Raw genomic sequence first — 24,072 nt, 5'->3', positions numbered from 1 at the left:
AATACTGACTGCAATTATTCAAATGCAGCAGGTTTTCATAGAGTGGTAATGTAAAAATGGAAATGGCATAATCTGCTTTCATTTCCCAGTATACTACTGTTCATACAGTAAAATATTGACCTATAGTACCTGGATCACTAGGCAAATCACCACACTGAAAGTGATTCTGAAAATAAGTCTATTTGAGGGATGGATATTTTGGAGCCCCATAATGCCAGTCAGCTTGTCTCTCCCATGGCAAAAAAAAAGCAATTTCCTGCATCTCATAACTCAAATTGAAATGCCAGTGAGTTGACAACGGCCCATTGACATCATTGTTCATTCACCTTAAATGGAGGGAAGGTGATAAGAATACCCCGTTTCTTAAATTAGATTTACATTTGCAAATGGTTATTTTCACTTTAAAAAAAATCTAGGCATAGAGCTATTGTCGACTTCACATTTCACATTAATCACTAAGATTCCTGGTAGTGTAGATTATGTCACGCATAAATAATCTTTCAGCAGCAGTAAATAAAAATAAATAAAAAACTTAATTTTCGAATGGAAAAAGTATTGTCCTAAATGCAATAAAGTCTTTGCCATTTTCTCTCTTCGCAAAACAAAGTTATGTCTAAAAAAGTAAGACTTCATAGAGCTTGATTGATGTGCAGTGATTTTTGAAAATGGTTGCGGACTGAATCATCACATCCCCAAAGCCTAGAACTATGTGTGCCTGTATAAACTCTCCAAACCCCACTTTTACTTGTTTCCAATTCTGCGCTTGCTTCTCCAACTCTCTTCAGCCTATCCATTGTGGCCATGACTTGTACGGCTTTCTGATATAACCAACCAGGATATTGTTCATTCATACAATATGTTGCCCCTGGAAACAAAACTGTTACAGTGCTTAGCAGCATTGATCTGTACCAGAAATGTCAACTATACTGGTCTATTCAAGCAGGCTCCCTACTGTAATTCGCAAAAAGTAAACACACCATGATATTGATCTCCCTCCATCCAGGGTTGCATCGTTATTTCAATAGACACATTCAATGTCAATGAGATATGGAGCTTGTTGTGCAGAATCCATGTATTTATCTTCTCCTGTAGGTCAGACTATGTGGGAGCCGGGACTGAAGGAGTCAGACAAGGCCAAGGGTGTTGAGACTCATTCATGCCCCTCTGTGGTAATTATTGATCAGGTCTTGTGACATTGCTACATGTTAGGCCTAATGACTGTGTCTAAATGAGAATCAGGAGTGTGGCTGTGACAAGAACAAATGCCAGTTAGAGAAAATGTGTTTCCTGATTGAATTTCAACAGTTTGATTTGATTTGTGGCCTTACAGCAGTATAAATAGATGTTGCCTTATATTTGCTCAGTAAGCAATATTCATGCTCAAATAACCTTTACAACATATATTGTAATAGCCAAATACAAATTAAAGTTATTGTAGGGTAGAATATAACTATTAAATGCCATATATTTAAATTCAAAACTGACTGATTCGGCTACCTATACATCACCAAAAATGTTAGGGTCAATTTCAATGTCCACAGTCTATTCTTTACAATATATCCATACCAATTTGTGAACATTTTGGGGAATTTTCAAAAATCATAGCATGGGAAATAATTGATGGTATACTAATGCTTATCAATAACTCCACACACTCCTACAAACTGGTTGCCTGAAAATGTCACATAAACGAGCCATTTGTTGTTATGACTCTGGATTGCTAGATAGCTAGCAACAATGAGAAGATGCTACCATGTGGGGAGGTGTCTCTTTCAGCTAGATCTTGTTATTGATATCATTTGTTACTTTGAGGTGTTTTGACTCATGTCATGTCTATGCTAATATGGCAAAAAATGTATTAGCTAGCTAACCAACAACAGTAATAATGTATTTGAGAACCAACAAGTGCTCATGTACTAATCTATTTACGTTTTCAATAAACATTTGGAATGGAAATATAGTTGACATGTTGTCAACAATCCTTTGATTCTAAGCCAAGTCTGTCTGTTTTGCCCCAAAGTTGCAGTTTTGTTGCTATAACAACTCAGCCGTCTATAGTCCATCAATATCATCCATTCCGAAGTGCCAGGCCGGGTTTTGATATGGCATCCACAGACATGAGTCCGTTGTATTTGGATTGGTTGAAGCGGCAGAGTATAGAGACGGAGCCTTCTCTGATTAAAGTCGATCAGTGCGCTAGACTCGGTACTGAGGTTGCACACTCTGGCTTGATGGAGTGAGGAGCGCGGTAGAGCCAGTTACGGAGGACTTTTGTGTATTTTCAGATTCGGAACATGAACTACATATCAAAAAGACATCGGCCCATAGATTCAGCTTAGACCAGTTCAATATTAAAGTGAACAGAGCAAACGGTAATTTCAGAGGTTTTCATGCATACCTTCATATAAAGCCAATGTAATATCTGTCGTATTTCAAAACTGTTTCACCGAAGTCCTGGAATTTGTTGATTCCCTATCAATTTTCCTCCCTTTCTATTCATTACATTTGAGGCTCCGAAAGCTTCCATTGCCTCTGCTACAAGGACTGTGGTCATTTGGAACGGCATTTGATAGCCACTGGACTTGATTCATCGCGGAGTTTTTGACTCCTCGTCATGGGGTACAGTGGACAAACTGCTAGAAGTGGAAGAAGAGGAGTCGCGGGATACCTATTGAAGATGATCACCATATTTTTGTTTTTTCTAATTGCCCTCGTGGATATCGGAGCTTCTCAAGGTAAACTATCGAATGTATAGCCATACCTGCATGCAGAAAAATGCTCGAGTGTTCGAGTGTTGTCCGGATGGCCAGTTGTGCTGCCTATGCCATCAAAAAGTAGATCATTTGTATGCTGGATTTTCGCAACAAAAAATAATGGTTAGCCTACATCAAAATAAATGGTCTACACTTGCCACTTTATGCCCTCAACGAAAAAAAAGCCTAGAGTCGCAAATAGTTTGGAATGGAAAAATGTAGCTAAAATGTCATGTCTATGATGGCACACCATACGCACTGGGCTATTCCCCCCCTCCAATTACTGTTTCTTGTAGACTACTGTAATGAGGTGGATATCAACGTTTTTAAAACGTGTCAGGCTATGCATTAAAATGACACAGCTTCAATGAAGCATAGTCTTGGTTGACCAAACCAATTTCTGCTCCGTTTTGTTGTTGTTTTATTATGAAAGACTGGGAAGGTTAAGCTACACCTGAGTCATATCATCACAATCTTTTTCTTTGCTTTTCCCTGTCTCTCTCTCTCTTGCTCTCAATTCAATTCAAGGGGAATGGGAAACATATGTTTACGTTGCCAAAGCAAGTGACATAGATAATAAACAAAAGTGAAATAAACAATAAAAAAATGTACAGTAAACATTACACTCACAAAAGTTCCAAAATAATAAAGACATTACAAATGTCATATTATGTCTATATACAGTGTTGTAATGATGTGCAAATAGCTGAAGTACAAAAGGGAAAATAAATGAACATAAATATAGGTTGTATTTACAGTGGTGTTTGTTCTTCACTGATTGCCCTTGTGGCAACAGGTCACATATCTTGCTGCTGTGATTGCACATTGTGAATATGGGAGTTTATCAAAATTGGATTTGTTTTTCGAATTCTTTGTGGGTCTGTGTAATCTAAAGGAAATATGTGTCTCTAATATGGTCATACATTTGGCAAGAGTTTAGGAAGTGCAGCTCAGTTTCCACCTCATTATCTGGGCAGTGTGCACATAGCTTGTCTTCTCTTGAAAGCAAGGTCTGCCTTCGGCGGCCTTTCTTAATAGCAAGGCTATGCTCACTGAGTCTGTACATAATCAAATATTTTCTTAATTTTGGGTCAGTCACAGTGGTCAGGTATTCTGCCACTGGGTACTGTCTGTTCAGGGCCAAATCGCATTCTAGTTTGCACAATTTCTTTTGTAAATTCTTTCCAACGTGTCAAGTAATTATCTTTTTGTTTTCTCATGATTTGGTTGGGTCTAATTGCATTGCTGTCCTGAGGCTCTGTGGGGTGTGTTTGTGTTTGTGAACAGAGCCCCAGGACCAGTTTGCTTAGGGGACTCTTCTCCAGGTTAATTTCTCTGTAGGTGATGGCTTTGTTATGGAAGGTTTGGGAATCGCTTCCTTTTAGGGGATTCTATAATTTATCGCTCTTTTCTGGATTTGGATAATTAGTGGGTATCGGCCTAATTCTGTCTGCATGCATTATTTGGTGTTTTACGTTGTACACTGAAGATATTTTTGCAGAATTCTGCATGCTGATTCTCAATTTGGTGTTTATCCCATTTATCTCTCCCTCTCTCTCTCTCTCACACACACTGTGATTTCAACCCTGTGTGAGGATCACAGTGTGCTGGTCGGGATATCTTTTATATGAGGCTTTATAAAAAAAGACTTATTTGATAGTGAAGCTTCTCTGGCTGCCATCTTATATTGTATGCTTAATACAGCAATTGAACAAATTTTGATTTAACTTACTTATTACTCTAACACCATCAGCAAAGATTCAGTTTAATAACTGCCTGTGGGGGCTTATATTTTGTCATGCTATACCCAGATTTATCATATTGTTGCTAAAATGGGTTAGATCAATCTTATCATTGGATTTTAATGCACTCATAGACTTTTATACTAAAGTATATAGTTGTGACATATGATGTTGCCTCCTATTGTTGTTGATTTTCATCACCTTTCATTTCCGTCTCCCCTCCCTCCCTCCCTCCCTCCCCTCCCTCCCCCTCCCTCCCTCCCTCCCTCCCTCCCCCTCCCTCCCTCCCTCCCCCTCCCCCTCCCTCCCTCCCTCCCTCCCTCCCTCCCTCCCTCCCTCCCTCCCTCCCTCCCTCCCTCCCTCCCTCCCTCCCTCCCTCCCTCCCTCCCTCCCTTCCCACCGTCCCTCCCTCCCTCCCTCCCTCCCTCCCTCCCTCCCTCCCTCCCTCCCTCCCTCCCTCCCTCCCTCCTTTTAGAGGATGGTGAAGTTCGGGGTTATAGATCACTGCCTCCCTCCCTCCCTCCCTCCCTCCCTCACTGACTCCTTTTTAGAGGATGGTGAAGTTCGGGGTTATAGATCACTGCCTCCCTCCCTCCCTCCCTCCCTCCCTCCCTCACTGACTCCTTTTTAGAGGATGGTGAAGTTCGGGGTTATAGATCACTCCCTCCCTCCCTCCCTCCCTCCCTCCCTCCCTCCCTCCCTCCCTCCCTCCCTCCCTCCCTCCCTCCCTCCCTCCCTCCCTCCCTCCCTCCCTCCCTCCCTCCCTCCCTCACTGACTCCTTTTTAGAGGATGGTGAAGTTCGGGGTTATAGATCACTGCCTCCCTCCCTCCCTCCCTCCCTCCCTCCCTCACTGACTCCTTTTTAGAGGATGGTGAAGTTCTGGGTTATAGATCACTGCCTCACCCGTCAGGAGAGTTGCTCCTCGCATCTGTTGTCCTTGGTTATTCACCTGCTGTTATCTGAACAGTGGTACAATGCTGAGGCTAGAGTCATCGGTCAACAATAGTACTGGAAGGCATTATTGGTTTAATATACATTTCCGATTTTTTTGTTTCGGCCTGTATCATTCTTTTAATGCCGTCTGACATTTTATTACAGTATTAGGAACAGAGACAGATGTATATTAAACTATGTTTTCTTTTTAAGGTGTTATCACACAGTAAATAGCAGTGTAGAACACCCAAACCCATTTACCAAATCGACTCCCTACATAGCAGGATTGTCTGTCAAACAAAAAAGGGTATAAAACTATCCCCTAGGGTGCATTGAATGTGCATTCCTGTATGTGTGTGTTTTTTTCCTCAGGAGGCAGGTGGGTGGCCTCTTTCCTATCGTGCATGTACTATGTGAAAATCAAAAACACATCCATGCACACATAATGTAATAATGATTTTTCACATTTTCTGAGTCAGAACTCAGGGCTTTAGTAACACAGACCCAGCTGGAGGAGGAAGGATACATTTTTTCCCCCGAGTGGTTTGGAAGTCACTCTTTCGCCCTTCATGCTCTGGCTCATTCCAAGAGTAGCCTGCCATTTCAAATTGCAGACCCAACACCATCATTTCAGATGATCCATACAGGGAAAATCAACCCACATTCAGTCAGTCCTGGCCCCAGATCCAACCCGAGCCCCAGCTTCCAGACCCATCTTCAGCTCCCAGCAACTACCAGCCCCAGACCTGGCCCCAGCTCTCAGCCTCAACCCAATACCCAGCCCTGTGTCCCAGCCCCGGGATCACAGTCTCCTACATAGTTAATGAGGAATGAGCAAAGGAGAAAACGAAGGATGATATACAGTGCAGCTCTGATTTCTGAAGGGCAGGGCTAGGATGACATAATGGTCATTCCAGAACCCCGGAAAGGCCTGTCTCATTGACTGGAGTGGGAACACAAACCAGGTCGTTCCCTGTACATTAAGAAGTCAATAAGCCAGGAGAACATTGTTTGAGGCTAATTAATGGCCCTGCCTTTTTTGGACACTGATGAGTTGCCTGTGCACATTTCCAAATCACTGGAGAGTCTCTTCAGCTCAGAAAGACTCACCCGTTTGGTGATTACAGTGTCTCACTTACCCAGACACACCTGCTCTGCACAGCAGTATCCGGGTGCTTTTCTCTTTTAGATAGTGAGGAGTGTAAGGAAGCCACGGGTATTTTTTGAAAGATATAGTTGATAGTATGGGACAGACTCTCGGGATGGTAGCTCCTCATGGTGAATTTAAACGGGCTTTTCTTCTTATTAGTCTATGTTTGAACCTGTACTCTTGACAAGGTAATCCCCCTAGCTTGATTCCAGCAGAGAGAAAGTGTGATAGAGAGAGAAAGAGAGAGAGAGTAGACTGGATCTTCCGTTTGGAAGGTCTCCCACTCCCTCTACTCCCAGCTGGCCAGCTATCACTCTGGGACTGTTTGAATATGCAGATGAGCTGAGGATGAGCGAGAAGAGGCAGTTGAAGAGAGGGTTTATCTTGGATCGTTCTCCAAACAGTGCATAGCTAAATCAATGTATAGGCCTATTTCAAATACATCCCAGCACATACACCCTACTGTCACTAAGGTATGGAATTACACAATTATATAGAAATAGAAGTAAAATGTGTTAACAAGATTTAACTATATTATTACTTAAATAAAAGGCCTGTTAGATACATGAGATACTTCATAACGAAGAGCAGTGTGACGCCAGCTTAGCCCCTCTGTCCTTTTCAGACACTGTGCATAGGCAATGATCCTCACTGTGCTTCTCCACGTGTAGCTCTCCTCGTGTAGCTCTCCACTTGTAGCTCTCCACATGTAGCTCTCCACTTGTAGCAGTTCCGGTGACATGCATTGAAAGATGCATCTTTCTCATGTCTTTCTTTTTCAAAATGACTATGAATGAACTTATTTTCAAATAATTGTCAACATATAACATCATATTAAGGTTTGGAACATTTGCTGTGTTACAGGGAAGAATAGCAGGTCTATTTTGCTCCAGAGAAGTAGCTCATTGTTCCCTTGTTGACGCAGACGTTAGATTAGCTTCTAACTAACGTTAGCTAGCTCTCAAGTTAGCCAGATTTCCTTAGCAGCTTGTAGACAGCCCACAGCCCTTGCGGCTAGGACCACGGATTGTCCGGGGAGTGTGACTGTTTGAATCCCTGATTTTTGTTGTGGTTTCCATCTGCCCTGTGACCTATCCTTTCTGGAACTGCGTGGAGTAAAAGTGTAGCCTACGTTGCTACCATGACAAGGACCAAAGCTGGTGGGAGTACTGTTGAGGACAGTAGTGTCTCTATCACAGGTGAAGGATCTTTTAAACAAAAAGAGTTTGACAAGCAGTTGTTACAACAACAAGAAAATAGCATCAAGTCCAAATACTGGTGGAGTCAACTAATAAAAGAATGGACGATCTGACCAGAGAGGTCCAGGACTTGAAGAACATTTTACAGTTCTCCCAGGGTCAGCTTGATTAGTTTAAACAGGAGAACAAAAAGATGACAACAATCTGTAATTCATTGAGAGAGGACATCAGTTCTGTATGTGAATCTATGATAACAATGATGGAGAAATCAGATTATCTCAAGGGACCAACATTGGTGTGGAAGGAATTGCAGAATCTCCACATGAAACCTGGACGCAGTCTGAGGACAAAGAGAGGGAAATGATCATTGAGAAACTGAAGATGGGCCACATGAAGATTGAGGTGGAGTACGACTACAGGATTGGAAAACCCACCACCGGCCCAAGTAACAGGTCCAGGCAGATAGTGGTGAAGTTCCTGAGGTTCAAGGACAAACTATGGATTCGTAGCTTCAACCCCACAGCACACACACACACCAACTGATTGATGGGCTGCTGAATAATGTTTTTGTTGTTGTTGCTTTGTTTCTTCTTTTCCATATTATGTCTAGCACTGATAAGCTACCCAGGAAAGGGCTAATAATAGCCCATATTAATCAAGCCCCCAGTGTCTGGACTGGAGCACTTCAGCTCTGCTGGTCGGCTACTATGTAGCAACCTAGCAGTGCCAAAAGCCCTGGTCTCCCCTCGAACGCCTTTTTCTATTATGATTGCCAGAACAATCAAACCCCCAAAAATGTAAGGCCATTTAGGGATCTAAAATATGTTTACTATGATCAAGTTCAATCCCCACCAATGTTCCTTCTAAACTGCGGACGTCCAAGTGCAGCTCCTGGAACAGGCCCACACAGAAGAATTGCCAGCCTGCGCAGAGGTGCACGAGATTGAACTTCAATAAAATTTACACTGGCTTTAAACATATACAATTTTATCTTAACTGTGGACAGTGGTATTGAATCAACACAATAACAGTCTTGTTCAATGCAGAAAAGCACATCTAACTGCAGTGGGGATTTTGTTTTAGGTTGAGAAGCATATCAGAGTAGCCTTGTTCTATTTCACGGGCACCAGCGTTTTTTCCATCACCCTCCGTTGAAGAGTAACCTAGAATGCCTATTTTGGATTACAGAGCAGAGCTGTGTGTAACCACATGTGCTCATTTGTTGATATTCTTAAGCTAGTTAGTGAGTTACTCGTTTGGTTATAGCAATGGGGATTGACTGCTTCCTTCAAGAGCACAAAATGTGTACTTCTAACTGTCTTTGAAAAGAGAGTCATGTAAACAGTTTTTTTTATCTTAAAGGGGCAGTGTCCTATTTTGAGACTGGCTTGAAGGCAGAGGTTAGCATCCATTTTTTGTATGATTCTCTGTATGGTAATAATAATGATAGCAATTAATTAAATGTTGTTAAGTGGTTTCAATAATGCAATTTCCAGTCCGCTATTTGGCCAATTGTGTTACAGATCATTTATTATATTTATAAAGAGATGTTTTTAAAGTCTCATGGAAGGTATACCTATATTGAACACCACATATGGGCTATTGTAGGCAATGTCATAGAAGTCAACATCTAAATCCATGTGAAAATGTTATGGCATTTGCTCCATTGGTTTTGTTGATAGGCCACTCCGAGGGGCCTACATTATACTCAAATAGCCACAAATGTCTATTGGCCACTGTCTGAAATTGTAACTTAAAGGCCCAGTGCAGTCCAAACGTGATTTTTCTTTGTTTTAAATATATATTTCCAAACTATTAGGTTGGAATAATAATGTGAAATTGTGAAAATGATGATAATGCCCTTTTAGTATAAGAGCTGTTTAAAAAGACCGCCTGACATTTCAGCTTGTTTTGGTGGTAGGGAATTTTAGCCTTCCATGGTGATGTCACCATGTGGTAAATTAGTTAAACCTCTAGTGACTCCCCATCCCGGATCCGGGAGCGTAATCATCGACTGACACTAATTAGCATAACGCAACGGACGTAAATATTACTAGAAAATATTCCTATTCATGAAAATCACAAGTGAAATATACTGAGACACAGCTTAGCCTTTTGTTAATCATCCTGTCATCTCAGATGTTCAAAATATGCTTTACAGCCGAAGCTAGACAAGCATTTGTGTAAGTTAATCGATAGCCTAGCATAGCATTTTGTCCAGCTAGCAGCAGGTAACTTGGTCACGGAAATCAGAAAAGCAATCAAATTAAATGGTTTACCTTTGATGATCTTCGGAAAAAAAGTAATCTGGTTGATAGCCCATTCACTGCTCAATAGGGACACATTGGAACGCAGAGCTTTCAAAACACGAGGCACTTCCGGATTGGATTTTTCTCAGGCTTTTGCCTGCAATATCAGTTCTGTTATACTCACAGACAATATTTTTACAGTTTTGGAAACTTAGAGTGTTTTCTATCCTAAGCTGTCAATTATATGCATATTCTAGCATCTAGCATCTTGTCCTAACAAAATATGCCATTTACTTTGGGTACGTTATTTTTCCAAAAATGAAAATACTGCCCCCTAGTCACAAAAGGTTAAATAATCTCCCCATTATCTACACTGATTGAAGTGGATTTAACATGTGACATCAATAAGGGATCATAACTTCCACCGGGATTCACCTGGTCAGTATATGCAGGTGTTCTTAATGTTTTGTACACTCAGTGTATATCATTCACATTTATTGATCACATTTTTACTAATACTGTAGAGCTTTGTTCTAACGCTGTATCCGTACCCATTGGATGCAGTGACTATCCATGGAAGCCAAGGTTCCAAAAGCTGGGCCTAAAATAGTGTATAAGAGATCATACAAAATAATTAGCTGTGAATCTTATGTGGATGATGTAAAAACTATTTGTTGGTCTGATGGGATTAATAAGGAGCATCCAGACGCTGCTTTTGATTATTTTATGAAGTTGCTTCTTCCAATTATTGATAAACATGCACCAGTAAAGAAACTGACTGTTAGGACGTTTAAGGCTCCATTGATTGATTTAAGGCTCCATTGATTGATGAGGAATTGAAAAACTGTATGGTTGAAAGAGATGGGGCAAAAGGAGTGGCTTATAAATCTGGCTGCACGTCTGACTGGCTGACTTACTGAAAATGTTGAAATTATGCGACTAAACTCAACCAAAAGAAGAAGAAACTTTGTTATGAAGCCAAGATTTATAAAGAATGACAAAAAAACACTTTGGAGTACTTTAAATTAAATTATGTTCAGAAAGACAAATTCAACTCCATCTTTCATCGAATCAGATGACTTATACATCACAAGACCATTTGATGTTGCCAACTATTTTAATGATTACTTCATTGGCAAAGTGGGCAAACTAAGGGCAGGAAATGTCAACAACAGTGAGCAAACATAGTCATGCATTAAAAAAAACAAATAATGAAAGAAAAGCATTGTAAAGTAGAATTTTGTCAAGAGAGTGTGGGAGAGGTGGAAAAAATATTGTTATTGATCAATAATGACAAACCTCCTGGCATTGACAACTTAGATGGAAAGCTACTGAGGATGGTAGCTGACTCTATAGCCACTCCTATCTGTCATATATTTAATCTGAGCCTAGAGGAAAGTGTTGCTAACAGCCTGCTGCCAGCTCTTAGCAAACTGTTGTAAAAAATATATGTTTGACCAAATACAATGCTATTTGTCTGTAAGCAAATTAACAACAGACTTGCCGGATGCTAATAGAGAAGGCCACTCAACATACATACTGCTCCTATCAGTCTATTGGTGCAAATAAATAATAACCTGTTGTTGAAAAAACGTATGTGTTATGGCCTTTCAACCTCTGCCTTATTGTGGTTTCAGAGCTATCTATCTAATATAACACAGAGGGTTTTCCTTAATGTAAGTTTATCTAATGTTAAACATTTAATGTGTGGTATACCACAGGGCAGAACTTTTGGCCCGCTACTCTTTTTCTATTTTTACCAATCACCTGCCACTGGCATTAAACAAAGCCTGTGTGTCGATGTATGGTGATGATTTGACCCTATACGCATCAGCAACCACAGCTAGCGAAATCACTGCAACATTAAACAAAGAGTTGCTACTGGTCCTGAACATCTCTAAAACTATGAGCATCGTAATTTGGTCCAAATCATTCCCTAAGTTCTAGACCTCAGCTGAATCTAGTAATGAATGGTGTGGCTGTTGAGCAAGTTGATGAGACTCAATACTTGTTGTTATCTTGGTGTTACATTCAAAATTGTTTGCATAGTAAACTTACAGACAGCAATGACAAAGGCTTGGGTGGTACCAGTGGAGGCTCCTCAGAGAAGGAAGGGGAGGACCATCTTCCTCAATGAATTTTATAAAAATAAAAATAGTGAAACATTAAAAAGGTGATCAATTTTAGATAAAACTATACTAAATATATTCACGTCAACAAATAAGATTGTTTGCAATTAAGGTCTACAGTGGAATCAACAGAACTCTGTAGAGTAGCACCATGGTGTAGCCGGAGGACAGCTAATTTCCATCCTCCTCTGGGTACATTGACTTCAATACAAAACCTAGGAGGCTCGTGGTTCTCACCCCCTTCCATAGACTTACACAGTAATTGTGACTCCTTCTGGAGGATGTTCTCCAAACTATAAGAGCTCTTGCACCATGAACTGACATGTTGTCAGTTTGTTGTTGTTTTTCAACGACTCCACCAATTTCTTGTTAATTAACAAACTATAGTTTTGGCAAGTCGGTTAGGACATCTACTTTGTGCATGACACAAGTCATTTATCCAACAATTGTTTACAGACAGATTATTTCACTTATAATTTACTGTATCACAATTCCAATGGGTCAGAAGTTTACATACACTAAGTTGACTGTGCCTTTAAACAACTTGGAAAATTCCAGAAAATGATGTCATGGCTTTAGAAGCTTCTGATAGGCTAATTGCTATAATTTGAGGCAATTGGAGGTGTACCTGTGGATGTATTTCAAGGCCTACCTTCAAACTCAGTGCCTCTTTGCTGGACATCATGGGGAAATCAAAAGAAATCAGCGAAGACCTCAGAAAACAAATTGTAGTCCTCCACAAGTCTGGTTCATCCTTGGGAGCAATTTCCAAATGCCTGAAGATAGCACGTTCATCTGTACAAACAATAGTACGCAAGTATAAACATCATGGGACCACACAGCCGTCATACCGCTCAGGAGGGAAGCACGACTACAGTTTGCAACTGCACATGGGGACAAGTATCGTACTTTATGGAGAAATGTCCTCTGGTCTGATGAAACAAAAATAGAACTGTTTGGCCATAATAACTATCGTTATGTTTTGGAGAACACCATCCTAACTGTGAAGCATGGGGTTGGCAGCATCATGTTGTGGGGGTGCTTTGCTGCAGGAGGGACTGGTGTACTTCCAAAATAGATGGCTTCATGAGGAAAGAAAATTAAGTGGATATATTGCAGCAACATCTCAAGACATCATCAGGAAGTTAAAGCTTGGTTGCAAACGGCTCTTCCAAATGGACAATGACCCCAGGCATACTTCCTAAGTTGTGGCAAAATGGCTTAAGGACAACAAAGTCAAGGTATTGGAATGGCCATCACAAAGCCCTGACCTCCTATAGAACATTTTTTGGGCAGAACTGAAAAAGCGAGTGCGAGCAAAGCGGCCTACAAACCTGACTCAGTTACATCCACTCTGTCAGGAGGAATGGGCCAAAATTCACCCAACTTATTGTGGGAATTATGCTTAAGGCAACCCGATATGTTCGACCCCTAGTTAAACAATTTAAAGGCAATGCTACCAAATACTAATTGAGTGTATGTATTCTTCTGACCCACTGGGAATGTGTTGTGTGAAAGAAATAAAAGCTGAAATAAATTATTTCTCTACTTTTATTCTGACATTTCACATTCTTAAAATAAAGTGGTGATCCTAACTGACCTAAAACAGGGAATTTTTACTCTGATTAAATGTCAGGAAATGTGAAAAACTGAGTTTAAATGTATTTGGCTAAGGTGTATGTAAACTTCCGACTATATTTGTATGTAAACTGTAGCTATATTTCATTTTCTTTTTAACATTCACTTAGTTAGCTAGAAAATGCAGCCAGCTAGCAAGTTTAGCATACTCAAACACCCGGCTCAAACAGAGAGGGATGCTATGTCACCTAGCTGGCTATGGCTATCCAACACTGGAACTCTTCCAAGTCAAGGTAAGCTTTTGGTTTTATTAATTTATCGCCACCGGGGTCCGGCGGTGTAACTACTAAACTGCTTACTAACTGTACAGTGTACTGCATGATTATAGCGGTTTTAGTAGTTCTAGTAGCTATGTTGACTTGATGTTAGCTAATATAGTGACAACGGTGTAGGCTGTGTGTAGCGGTTAGCATTCATGATATGAAGGTTTCGCTTGGAAAGGTTATTTCGCCTAGTCACAGCCAGCTGATGTGTTGTGCACTGAAGTCCACAATCGAAGAGAAAGGGTGAGAGGAGGACAGTTCGTAGATGCAAGAAGGAATTATACAACGATTTAACTGCTATGATAGTGAACTGCTTTTGCCTGTGATCAGGGGTGTATTCAGTCTGCCGATTCTGTTGAAAAGTTGAGCCAGTCACCTGTTTGTTTGTAAATAGCACAACAGGAGAAAGCTGGAGGTGGTGAGTCCATTGTGTTCTATATCTATCGGCGAGTCTCTATTGCGCAAGACGCATGAGGTGACAAAGTTACACTGTATGCAATTCACTACTAAATGTTTGCCATCAGATGTCTTAGAATGTCTTTCTGCCGTGTTTGAGATGTCCAAGAGCTCTGGATGAGCTGCCATTTTTCTCTACTAGCGTCTTTTCCTTTCTTCGTACTTTCCCCTTATGCTTCATGTACACATGCTTCTCTTCCTTCAGAAAAGCATGCATACATTTTTTCAGTTGCACAATTTCTCTCCTTCACTTTCGCTTGTAAATGTCCACACTTACCGAACATGACATTCGGTAGTTACTAGCTATGCTTTAGCCTGTTTTTGCAATTAAATTATGCTCGTCTTCGCTAATTAGCATTTAGCTAACAGCGTCTATGTGATTTAGCTATTACTTGTGCTAATTTTCTTAGCATTCTGGTAATCGACGCTGAATGAGCTTTTTTTCGCTCATTTTTAGCACCCCTGTATGGTATGCGGGCAATAGCGTAAATCTCAGGATGGCAAAAGAATGGTATGATAGTATGGAAATCTGGATATCGTCCAAGCCTAAATGACACACGCACTTAATCCACTATACCACCAGAGGTCTTTTCACAGGTCCCAGGTCCAGAACAAATTCAAGGAAACTTACAGTATTATACAGAGCCGTATTATAAAGTTGCCGTTGGCATCGGCTAATGGGGATCCTAATCAAATCAACCCAATCTAACTAAACACAACCCATGGAGTATCTCACTCTCTCTCCCTCTTTCCCCCTAGTCTTTAGTGTGTGTCTTCTGAGCTTTGTTTATTGGAGAGAAAAGCTACTGGAATCTATATTGTTCAAACTACCAGACGGAGTTTTTCATTTTTTAAGTGAAGGGAAACTTAGTGTGGAGGTTAGTGAGAATGTTATTGCTATCATTATTTTTACTCTAACCGTTTCCCCCTATTGCCTGGCAACTCTGGTCCCAGAGGTGCTGCTAAGGTTACAGCCATTGCGGTCATTTCACAAACGATGCCTGTATGCACAATGAGCACATTGTGTGTGGAGCAATGCTTGTGAATTACATAGCGCTAAGACCTTTTGGCAATGCCCAGAATGTGACAAGATGACACAGTTTATACTTTAAAGCCCATATTTAATTGAGGGAAAATGAGACTCAGTAACATAAGCACTCACACATAGGTGATGGCAAAGGGCAAAAATCAACACTGTGTATGTCATCACAAATGGCCACCCGGAGCCTTTTCCTCAGGCTGATGATGTCAGAGGAACATGCTGTTTGTTGGCTCTACCCCAGACAGTGTGTGGTTCAGTGTGATAATTACTGTGAAAAGAGAACTGCTGTGTTTGTGTCCCCACACCTGACGTCACTTTCTATTTTTATTGGTGGGAAAAGGTACACGACTGTTACTTCACTGGATGTGTGTGCAGCAGTGCTGTTGAATCCGGATATCTCCAGCTGTGCAGATGCGGCTAGATACTGTATCATGGGCACAGTAACGACTCCCAACATCCTGTGTGTCGTCTGTCTTATTCACCGAGATACAAAAGAAAGAAGAGGGGAGGAGGGAAGGAGGGAGGGAGGGAGGGAGGGAAGGAGCCTGGGAAGGAGGGAGGGAGGGATGAAGGGGGGAGGGAGGGGAGGGCAGAGATACAGTAGAGGGGAGGGAGGGATGGAGGAGGGAGTGGGAAGGGAGGGAGGGGAGCAGAGATACAGTAGGGAGGGAGGGAGGGAGGGAGGGAGGGAGGGAGGGAGGGAGGGAGGGAGGGAGGGAGGGAGGGAGGGAGGGAGGGGGAGGGAGGGAGGGAGGGAGGGAAGGAAGGAGGGAGGGAGGGGAGCAGAGATACAGTAAAGAGGAGAGAGGGGAGGGAGGGGAGCAGAGATACAGTAGAGAGGAGAGAGGGGAGGGAGGGAGGAGAGATACAGTAGAGAGGAGGGAGGGGAGGGAGGGGAGCAAAGATACAGTAGAGAGGAGAGAGGGGAGGGAGGGAGGGGAGCAGAGATACAGTAGAGAGGAGAGAGGGGAGGGAGGGGAGCAGAGATACAGTAGAGAGGAGAGAGGGGAGGGAGGGAGGGGAGCAGAGATACAGTAGACAGGAGAGGGGGAGGGAGGGGAGCAGAGATACAGTAGAGAGGAGAGAGGGGAGGGAGGGAGGGGAGCAGAGATATAGTAGAGAGGAGAGAGGGGAGGGAGGGGAGCAGAGATACAGTGGAGAGAGGGGAGGGAGGGAGGGGAGCAGAGATACAGTAGAGAGGAGAGAGGGGAGGGAGGGAGGAGAGCAGAGATACAGTAGAGATGAGAGAGGGGAGGGAGGGAGGGGAGCAGAGATATAGTAGAGAGGAGAGAGGGGAGGGAGGGAGGGGAGCAGAGATACAGTTGAGAGAGGGGAGGGAGGGAGGGGAGCAGAGATACAGTGGAGAGAGGGGAGGGAGGGAGGAGAGCAGAGATACAGTAGAGAGGAGAGGGGAGGGAGGGAGGGGAGCAGAGATACAGTGGAGAGAGGGGAGGGAGGGAGGAGAGCAGAGATACAGTAGAGAGGAGAGGGGAGGGAGGGAGGAGAGCAGAGATACAGTAGAGAGGAGAGAGGGGAGGGAGGGAGGGGAGCAGAGATATAGTAGAGAGGAGAGAGGGGAGGGAGGGAGGGGAGCAGAGATACAGTAGAGAGGAGAGAGGGGAGGGATGGAGGGGAGCAGAGATACAATAGAGAGGGGAGGGAAGGCGGGAGGGAGGGAGGGAAGGCGGGAGGGAGGGAGGGGGAGGGGAGCAGAGATACAGTAGAGAGGAGAGGGAGGGAGGGAGAGGAGCAGAGATACAATAGAGAGGAGAGAGGGGAGGGAGGTGAGCAGAGATACAGTAGAGAGGAGAGAGGGGAGGGAGGGAGGGGAGCAGAGATACAGTAGAGAGGAGAGAGGGGAGGGATGGAGGGGAGCAGAGATACAATAGAGAGAGGAGGGAGGGAGGGAGGGAGGGAGGGGGAGGGCAGAGATACAGTAGAGAGGAGAGAGGGGAGGGTTGGGGGGTGGAGGGAGGGGAGCAGAGATACAGTAGAGAGTAGAGAGGGGAGGGTTGGGGGGAGGGAGGGATGGAGGGAGGGGAGCAGAGATACAGTAGAGAGGAGAGAGGAAAGGCGGGAGAGGAAGATTGGAGAGGCTGAGAGTCAAAGAGGAGAGCGAGTAGGATGTAGAAGTTGAGAGGGAGAGAGAGATGAGAGGTTGACAGAGAGTGAAGAGGAAAGGAGAATGTCATTAATCACCCTGCAGAGTGACACTCTAAACTGCAGGAGAGCGTCACAGTACAACATTCACTTCTATTAGCAGTGCATTAGCAGGGCCCAGCACAAGTAGCAGCACTTGACAAGCAGGCCTGTGCCAGAACGGCTGACCTCTGTTTCAGCACAACGGATACTCCTCTTCAATACCACCCAGAGAGAGTGGAAAGCCTCTCCCATTCACATCACATACACGGCTGAAGTGTTGTGTGTAATGTGTGTGTGTGTGTAATGTGTGTTTGTGTGTGTGTGTTTGTGTTTGTGTTTGTGTGTGTGTGTGTGTGCGGCTTTGTTTTCATGAGTGCTCAGGGTTTGGAGTGACACAGAATGCATTAGAGAGCTCAGTGAGCGATCATTCTGTCTGACTACTATCTCCAGAGTACTGTGTTCCATTTTGACTTTTGACTGCATTAAGTCACTGAAAATGGCCATTGAAAAAAAGCCCCTGTTCTCAATCAACCTACCAGCTTGGATAAGGGATGATGATTACGATGATGATGGTGATGGTTACCTGTGTTCTCACCTCTGTTTTGAAGTGAATGCCAGGTAATGGCTCTCCCAATTTAAGGTGGCTGGTGGCTTGTAACATTCACAGTAATTTCACATTCAGAGGGTGAATCAGCTAACACCCCAGTAATTACACTGAAGGATCCCAGACAAGGAGAGGAGAGGAGAAGAGAGGAGAGGAGAGGGGGTTCAGGGGAGTACTATGACCCCCACTCCTCATGGAGAGGCCAATTATGATCAGAGGTGAGAGAAATGGAGGACAAGAGGGGGAGAGGGAATGGGAGAGACAGGGAGAAGGAGAGAAAGAGAGAGGGAGGGAAAAGTAATTTACAATTAAGTGGCCCTTCTCATGCCATTATAAGGAGAGGGACTGACAGGGCACATCATGAGTGAGTACAAGTACATACTCTATCCTCTGCCCTTTAATGTGTCTTTCTTCTCCCTATGGGCTCCACTGGGGTGCAACCACAAATGTCCTGTTGCTTTTCCATCTTTCCATGCCCTTAGCAGGAAAGCAGCCAGGGGAAATCACCTTATAAGGGCAAGTAAAAGACTGGATTTATGGAATCTTCGGTGTGCTTTCAATGTTGCTTGTTGCTACAGAATTGCATGTTTTTTTTGTTATGTGACTAGCCATGTAAATATATATGTGCTTTTGCCAAGCCTTTTGTCATATGTCATAGGCTGCATGGTTAGCATTGCAACAAACACAAAAGAGGAGTTAGCTAAAGCAAACACATGGCTGACATGATATGTTATGGGATGGACGGCATCACTGTTTGTCTTTGTTTCAGTTTGTAACTGTTTTGGCATTAACGTATGGCACATTGTTGTTTATGAGTTGACTGACAGTGACTTCGTACTACAGTATTCATTCCCCTTGGCTTTTTTCCTATTTTGTTGCATTACAACCTGTAACTTCAATGGATTCTGATGTGGATTTCATGTAACGGACATACACAAAATAATCCAAATTGGTGAAGTGAAATGAAGAAAAAAAACATGTAAAAAATGTAAATGTGGTAAGTGCATGTGATCTCCCTCTTTGCTATGAAGCCCCCAAATAAGATCTGGTGCAACCAATTACCTTCAGAAGTCACATAATTAGTTAAATAAAGTCCACCTTTGTGCAATCACATGAGTGTCTCAGTATACATACACCTGTTCTGAAAGGCCCCAGAGTCTGCAACACCACTAAGCAAGGGGCACCACCAAGCAAGCGGCACCATGAAGGCCAAGGAGCTCTCCAAACAGGTCAGGGACAAAGTTGTGGAGAAGTACAGATCAGGGTTGGGTTATAAAAATATCCTAAACCTTGTACATCCCACGGAGCACCATTAAATCCATGATTAAAAAATGGAAAGAATATGGCACCATAACAAACCTGCCAAGAGAGGGCCGCCCACTAAAACTCACGGACCAGCTAAGAAGGGCATTAATCAGGGAGGCAACAAAGAGACCAAAGATAACCCTGAAGGAGCTGCAAAGCTCCACGGCGGCGAGTGGAGTATCTGTCCACAGGACCACTTTAAGCCAAACACTCCACAGAGCTGGGCTTTACGGAAGAGTGACCAGAAAAAAAGCCATTGCTTAAAGAAAAAAAAACATGCAAACATGTTTGGTGATCGCCAAAAGGCATGTGGGAGACTCCCCAAACATATGGAGGAAGTAACTCTGGTCAGATGAGACAAACATGTAGCTTTTTGGCCATCAAGGAAAACGCTATGTCTATCGCAAACCCAACACCTCTCATCATCCCGAGAACACGATCCCCACAGTGAAGCATGGTGATGGCAGCATCATGCTGTGGGGATGTTTTTCATCGGCAGGGACTGGGAAATTGGTAAGAATTTAAGGAATGATGGATGGCGCTAAATACAGGGAAATTCTTGAGGGAAACCTGTTTCAGTCTTCCAGAGATTTGAGACTGGGACAGAGGTTCACCTTCCAGCAGAACAATGACCCTAAGCATACTGCTAAAGCAACACTCCACACTCAGTGGTAGGCATGTTGTGTAAATCAAATATACAAATTCCCCCAAAATACATTTTAATTCCAGGTTGTAAGGCAACAAAATAGGAAAAATGCCAAGGGGGTGAATACTTTCTCAAGCCACTGTATGCAATAGAGTCAACTTATACACTCGTCTCAGACTCCAACACACACTATGGAACAGTTCTTGAGCCACTGTATACCTCACCTGGTGAAATACTGCTTCGGCCTACTACCTGACACACACAGTAAGTAGACACTAGAAAATCACAGTGATGTTCTCTCCTGTAGCTATGCTGTAGTTATGCATGTTAGTTTACCTATTTTAAGAGGATTAGGACACAGAATAGGCAGAGTGGGGGGATTTGGGACTGAATTGGAATGCTGCTGGCACACGGATGTTACACGAATACAGCAGACACTACAAAAAATCCCAAAGTGCTGATGATCACCAAACAGTCGTATGGCTGTTATTTCCCTGCTGTCCTTTAATGGCGTTCCCTGCAGACTCCCCGTGCTGCCTTGCCCCAGCAGGTACACTACAGTACAGATTCAGTATCTTAATCTGATCACTCTGTTGTCGCAAATCATTTTCCTGCACAGCAAGAAAAGCAAATTGTAATGTATTCAAGTTTGAAAAGGCTTCTAAAGTTAGTAATTTCCACTTTAAAATGTCAGACTTGATTTGCCCTAACAAAAATGTATCAACCCCTACATAAAATGTCCTTTTTAAATAATTGATTAATTTCCTGCTGTGAGAAGCAGGGTCAAATTAAGATAATGCATCTGTAGGCTATAGTACTGCACAGATTGGGACATGGCACAGAGCTACAGGAGATGGGGAAATAGAAACCACCACTATGTGCCATGCCATACATGCTATGCACCTCAGACCCCAAACTGCACAGAATACAGAATCTAGGCCTACAGTGAGCACAAATGGATTTGTGTCCCATTATAAGAGAGAGGAGGGTTTTTTACTTTCAAGAAAACTACAGCTCCATCTTTCTTTGGAGCTAAAGTCATTATGAAGTCATCCTAAGTCATGCAGCGCAAATGAGAAAGACCTGGGTGGCTCACAGCAGCAGCAGCAGGAGGTGGCTGATCTGAGCTGATGGGTGTGTTAACTAATCCAACACCTCCACCACCACACAGTATGGAGCAGAGCAGGCATCGTCTGCATCCTACTGTACTGTACTATACTGTACACCACCACTATGGAAATCCTGCCTCCTTAGAGAGGTCCTATCTATGCTGTCTACTGATTGGCAAAGCTAAACCTTTAATTAATTTGGGCACTGCCATGTCTTCTTGTGCAGCGAGCTAAAGCTTGCTGCTTTCACTGTGGAACACTGTTAGAGGAACACAACTCAATCAAATGTTAAAACCCCTCGAAGAATAGAAACAGCATTAATCCATCATATAAGTAATATATCTTACTGCCTGGTATTTTGTTAAGCATTAACACGTTATCTCCTGAGTTGTCCGTGGAGACACAGGCATGAGTCTTGGTAGTGCTTTGGTGTATGTACTGTATGTCAGCAACCTCCCTCTGTTATTCCTGGGCTCTTAAAGCATCCAATGAAAGGCCAGCACAGATAAATGTTTGTGATTCTTTTTTTTTATGGGGACCTACTTTAAATGAGGGACCGACCTTCCCCTCCTCCTCCCCTATCCTCCCTCCCTCTCCTCCTCCCCTATCCTCCATCCCTCCCTCCCCCTCCTCCTCCCCTATCCTCCATCCCTCCCCTCCTCCTCCTCCCCTATCCTCCATCCCTCCCTCCCCTCCTCCTCCCCTATCCTCCATCCATCCCTCCCTCCCTCTCCTCCTCCCCTATCCTCCATCCCTCCCTCTCCTCCTCCCCTATCCTCCACCCCCCTCCCCTCCTCCTCCCCTATCCTCCATCCCTCCCTCCCTCTCTCTCCTCCTCCCCTATCCTCCATCCCTCCCTCCCTCTCCTCCTCCCCTATCCTCCCTCCCTCCCTCTCCTCCTCCCCTATCCTCCATCCTCCTCCCCTCTTCCTCCCCTATCCTCCCTCTCCTCCTCCCCTATCCTCCATCCCTCCCTCTCCTACTCCCCTATCCTCCATCCCTCCCTCTCCTCCTCCCCTATCCTTTCTCCCCTTCTCCTTCCCTATCCTCCATCCCTCCCTCCCCTCCTCCTCCCCTATTCTCCATCCCTCCCTCTCCTCCTCCCCTATCGTTCCTCTCCTCCTCCCCTATCCTCCATCCCTCCCTCCCCTCCTCCTCCCCTATCCTCCCTCTCCTCCTCCCCTATCCTCCATCCCTCCCTCTCTTACTCCCCTATCCTCCATCCCTCCCCCTCTCCTCCTCCCCTATCCTTTCTCCCCTTCTCCTTCCCTATCCTCCCTCCCTCCCTCTCCTCCTCCCCTATCCTCCTTCTCTCCCTCTCCTCCTCCCCTATCCTCCATCCCCCTCCCCTCTTCCTCCCCTATCCTCCCTCTTCTCCTCCCCTATCCTCCATCCCTCCCTCTCCTACTCCCCTATCCTCCATCCCTCCCTCTCCTCCTCCCCTATCCTTTCTCCCCTTCTCCTTCCCTATCCTCCATCCCTCCCTCCCCTCCTCCTCCCCTATTCTCCATCCCTCCCTCTCCTCCTCCCCTATCGTTCCTCTCCTCCTCCCCTATCCTCCATCCCTCCCTCTCCTACTCCCCTATCCTCCATCCCTCCCTCCCTCTCCTCCTCCCCTATCCTTTCTCCCCTTCTCCTTCCCTATCCTCCATCCCTCCCTCCCTCTCATCCTCCCCTATCCTCCATCCATCCCTCCCTCTCCCTCCTCCCCTATCCCCATCCCTCCCTCCCCTCCTCCTCCCCTATCCTCCCTCCCTCTCCTCCTCCCCTATCCTCCATCCCTCCCTCCCCATCTCCTCCCCTATCCTCCCTCCCTCCCTCACAAGATCTCACAAGAATTTGTGGTTTCTGCTACATTAGAGCTCAATAGAGGCAGACTAGGGATGCAAGAAGAGAAAGGTTACTTCTTGTCCCCTTACACTAATTAATGGTCTAAACTGGAACGGGAAATGAGGCAGGGGTTGCAGTAATGGGGAGTGTGCGTAGAACACTGCTACATTAGGCCTATATATTTGGCCATCCTTACCAGGAAGGAGTAAATGGATTTTGGGGTGGTGTGTGTTGTAGGGGTGTCTCTGGGTTATCTAAGGAGATAACAGCTCTGTGTCTCACCCCTAAATCCCTGAGACTGGTTCTGGATAACATTAACCACTACAGAAGCAGAGATTATACTCCCACCTGTTGATTTAGACCTGTCCTGCTAAACATTTACCAGTTTTCCCTGGGATCCTCCCCCCTCACGCACACACTTTTTAACCCTGACCTTTTTAAATACTGTCTGAACTTCTGCATATGTTTTACACAGTGTGTGTGTGTGTGTGTGTGTGTGTGTGTGTGTGTGTGTGTGTGTGTGTGTGTGTGTGTGTGTGTGTGTGTGTGTGTGTGTGTGTGTGTGTGTGTGTGTGTGTGTGTGTGTGTGTGTGTGTGTGTGTGTGTGTGTGTGTGTGTGTGTGTGTGTGTGTGTGTGTGTGTGTGTGTGTGTGATAATAACTGACCCTGGAAGGATAGTCTGCTCTAGATAAATCTATGACAAATACCAGGCCATTCATCCCCAGGAAATCAATCTTTCTCATAATTCCACTCGTTTTCCTTCTATCTGTTATCTACAGAGCTGCAAAACATACTTTAAACAGAACAGGCCATTATGACCAGGGCCCCATTCAATGTTTGTCAAAATGTCAATGTGTGATGTTGTTGTTTCTTACTCTGT

General features: G+C 44.0%; 1 protein-coding gene across 3 annotated transcripts in view; it reads left to right on the top strand.

The window, feature by feature from the left end:
- The first annotated feature begins 2,208 nt into the window (after positions 1 to 2,208).
- The window catches only part of LOC124000830 (netrin receptor UNC5C-like), a 322,367-nt gene continuing 300,503 nt past the window's right edge, over positions 2,209 to 24,072 (top strand). For 2 of the 3 annotated variants that reach the window (XM_046307470.1, XM_046307468.1), the window contains exon 1: positions 2,209 to 2,735. In XM_046307470.1, coding sequence (XP_046163426.1) covers positions 2,615 to 2,735 — 121 coding nt within the window. In that variant the 5' untranslated portion in view covers positions 2,209 to 2,614. The remainder of the gene's footprint in view (positions 2,736 to 24,072) is intronic. The other variant, XM_046307469.1, reaches the window with a different exon arrangement.

Source organism: Oncorhynchus gorbuscha, linkage group LG16 (assembly GCF_021184085.1).
Source record: "Oncorhynchus gorbuscha isolate QuinsamMale2020 ecotype Even-year linkage group LG16, OgorEven_v1.0, whole genome shotgun sequence".
In the NCBI taxonomy this organism is placed as follows: Eukaryota; Metazoa; Chordata; class Actinopteri; order Salmoniformes; family Salmonidae; genus Oncorhynchus; species Oncorhynchus gorbuscha.
This window is presented reverse-complemented; position numbering and strand designations above follow the sequence as displayed.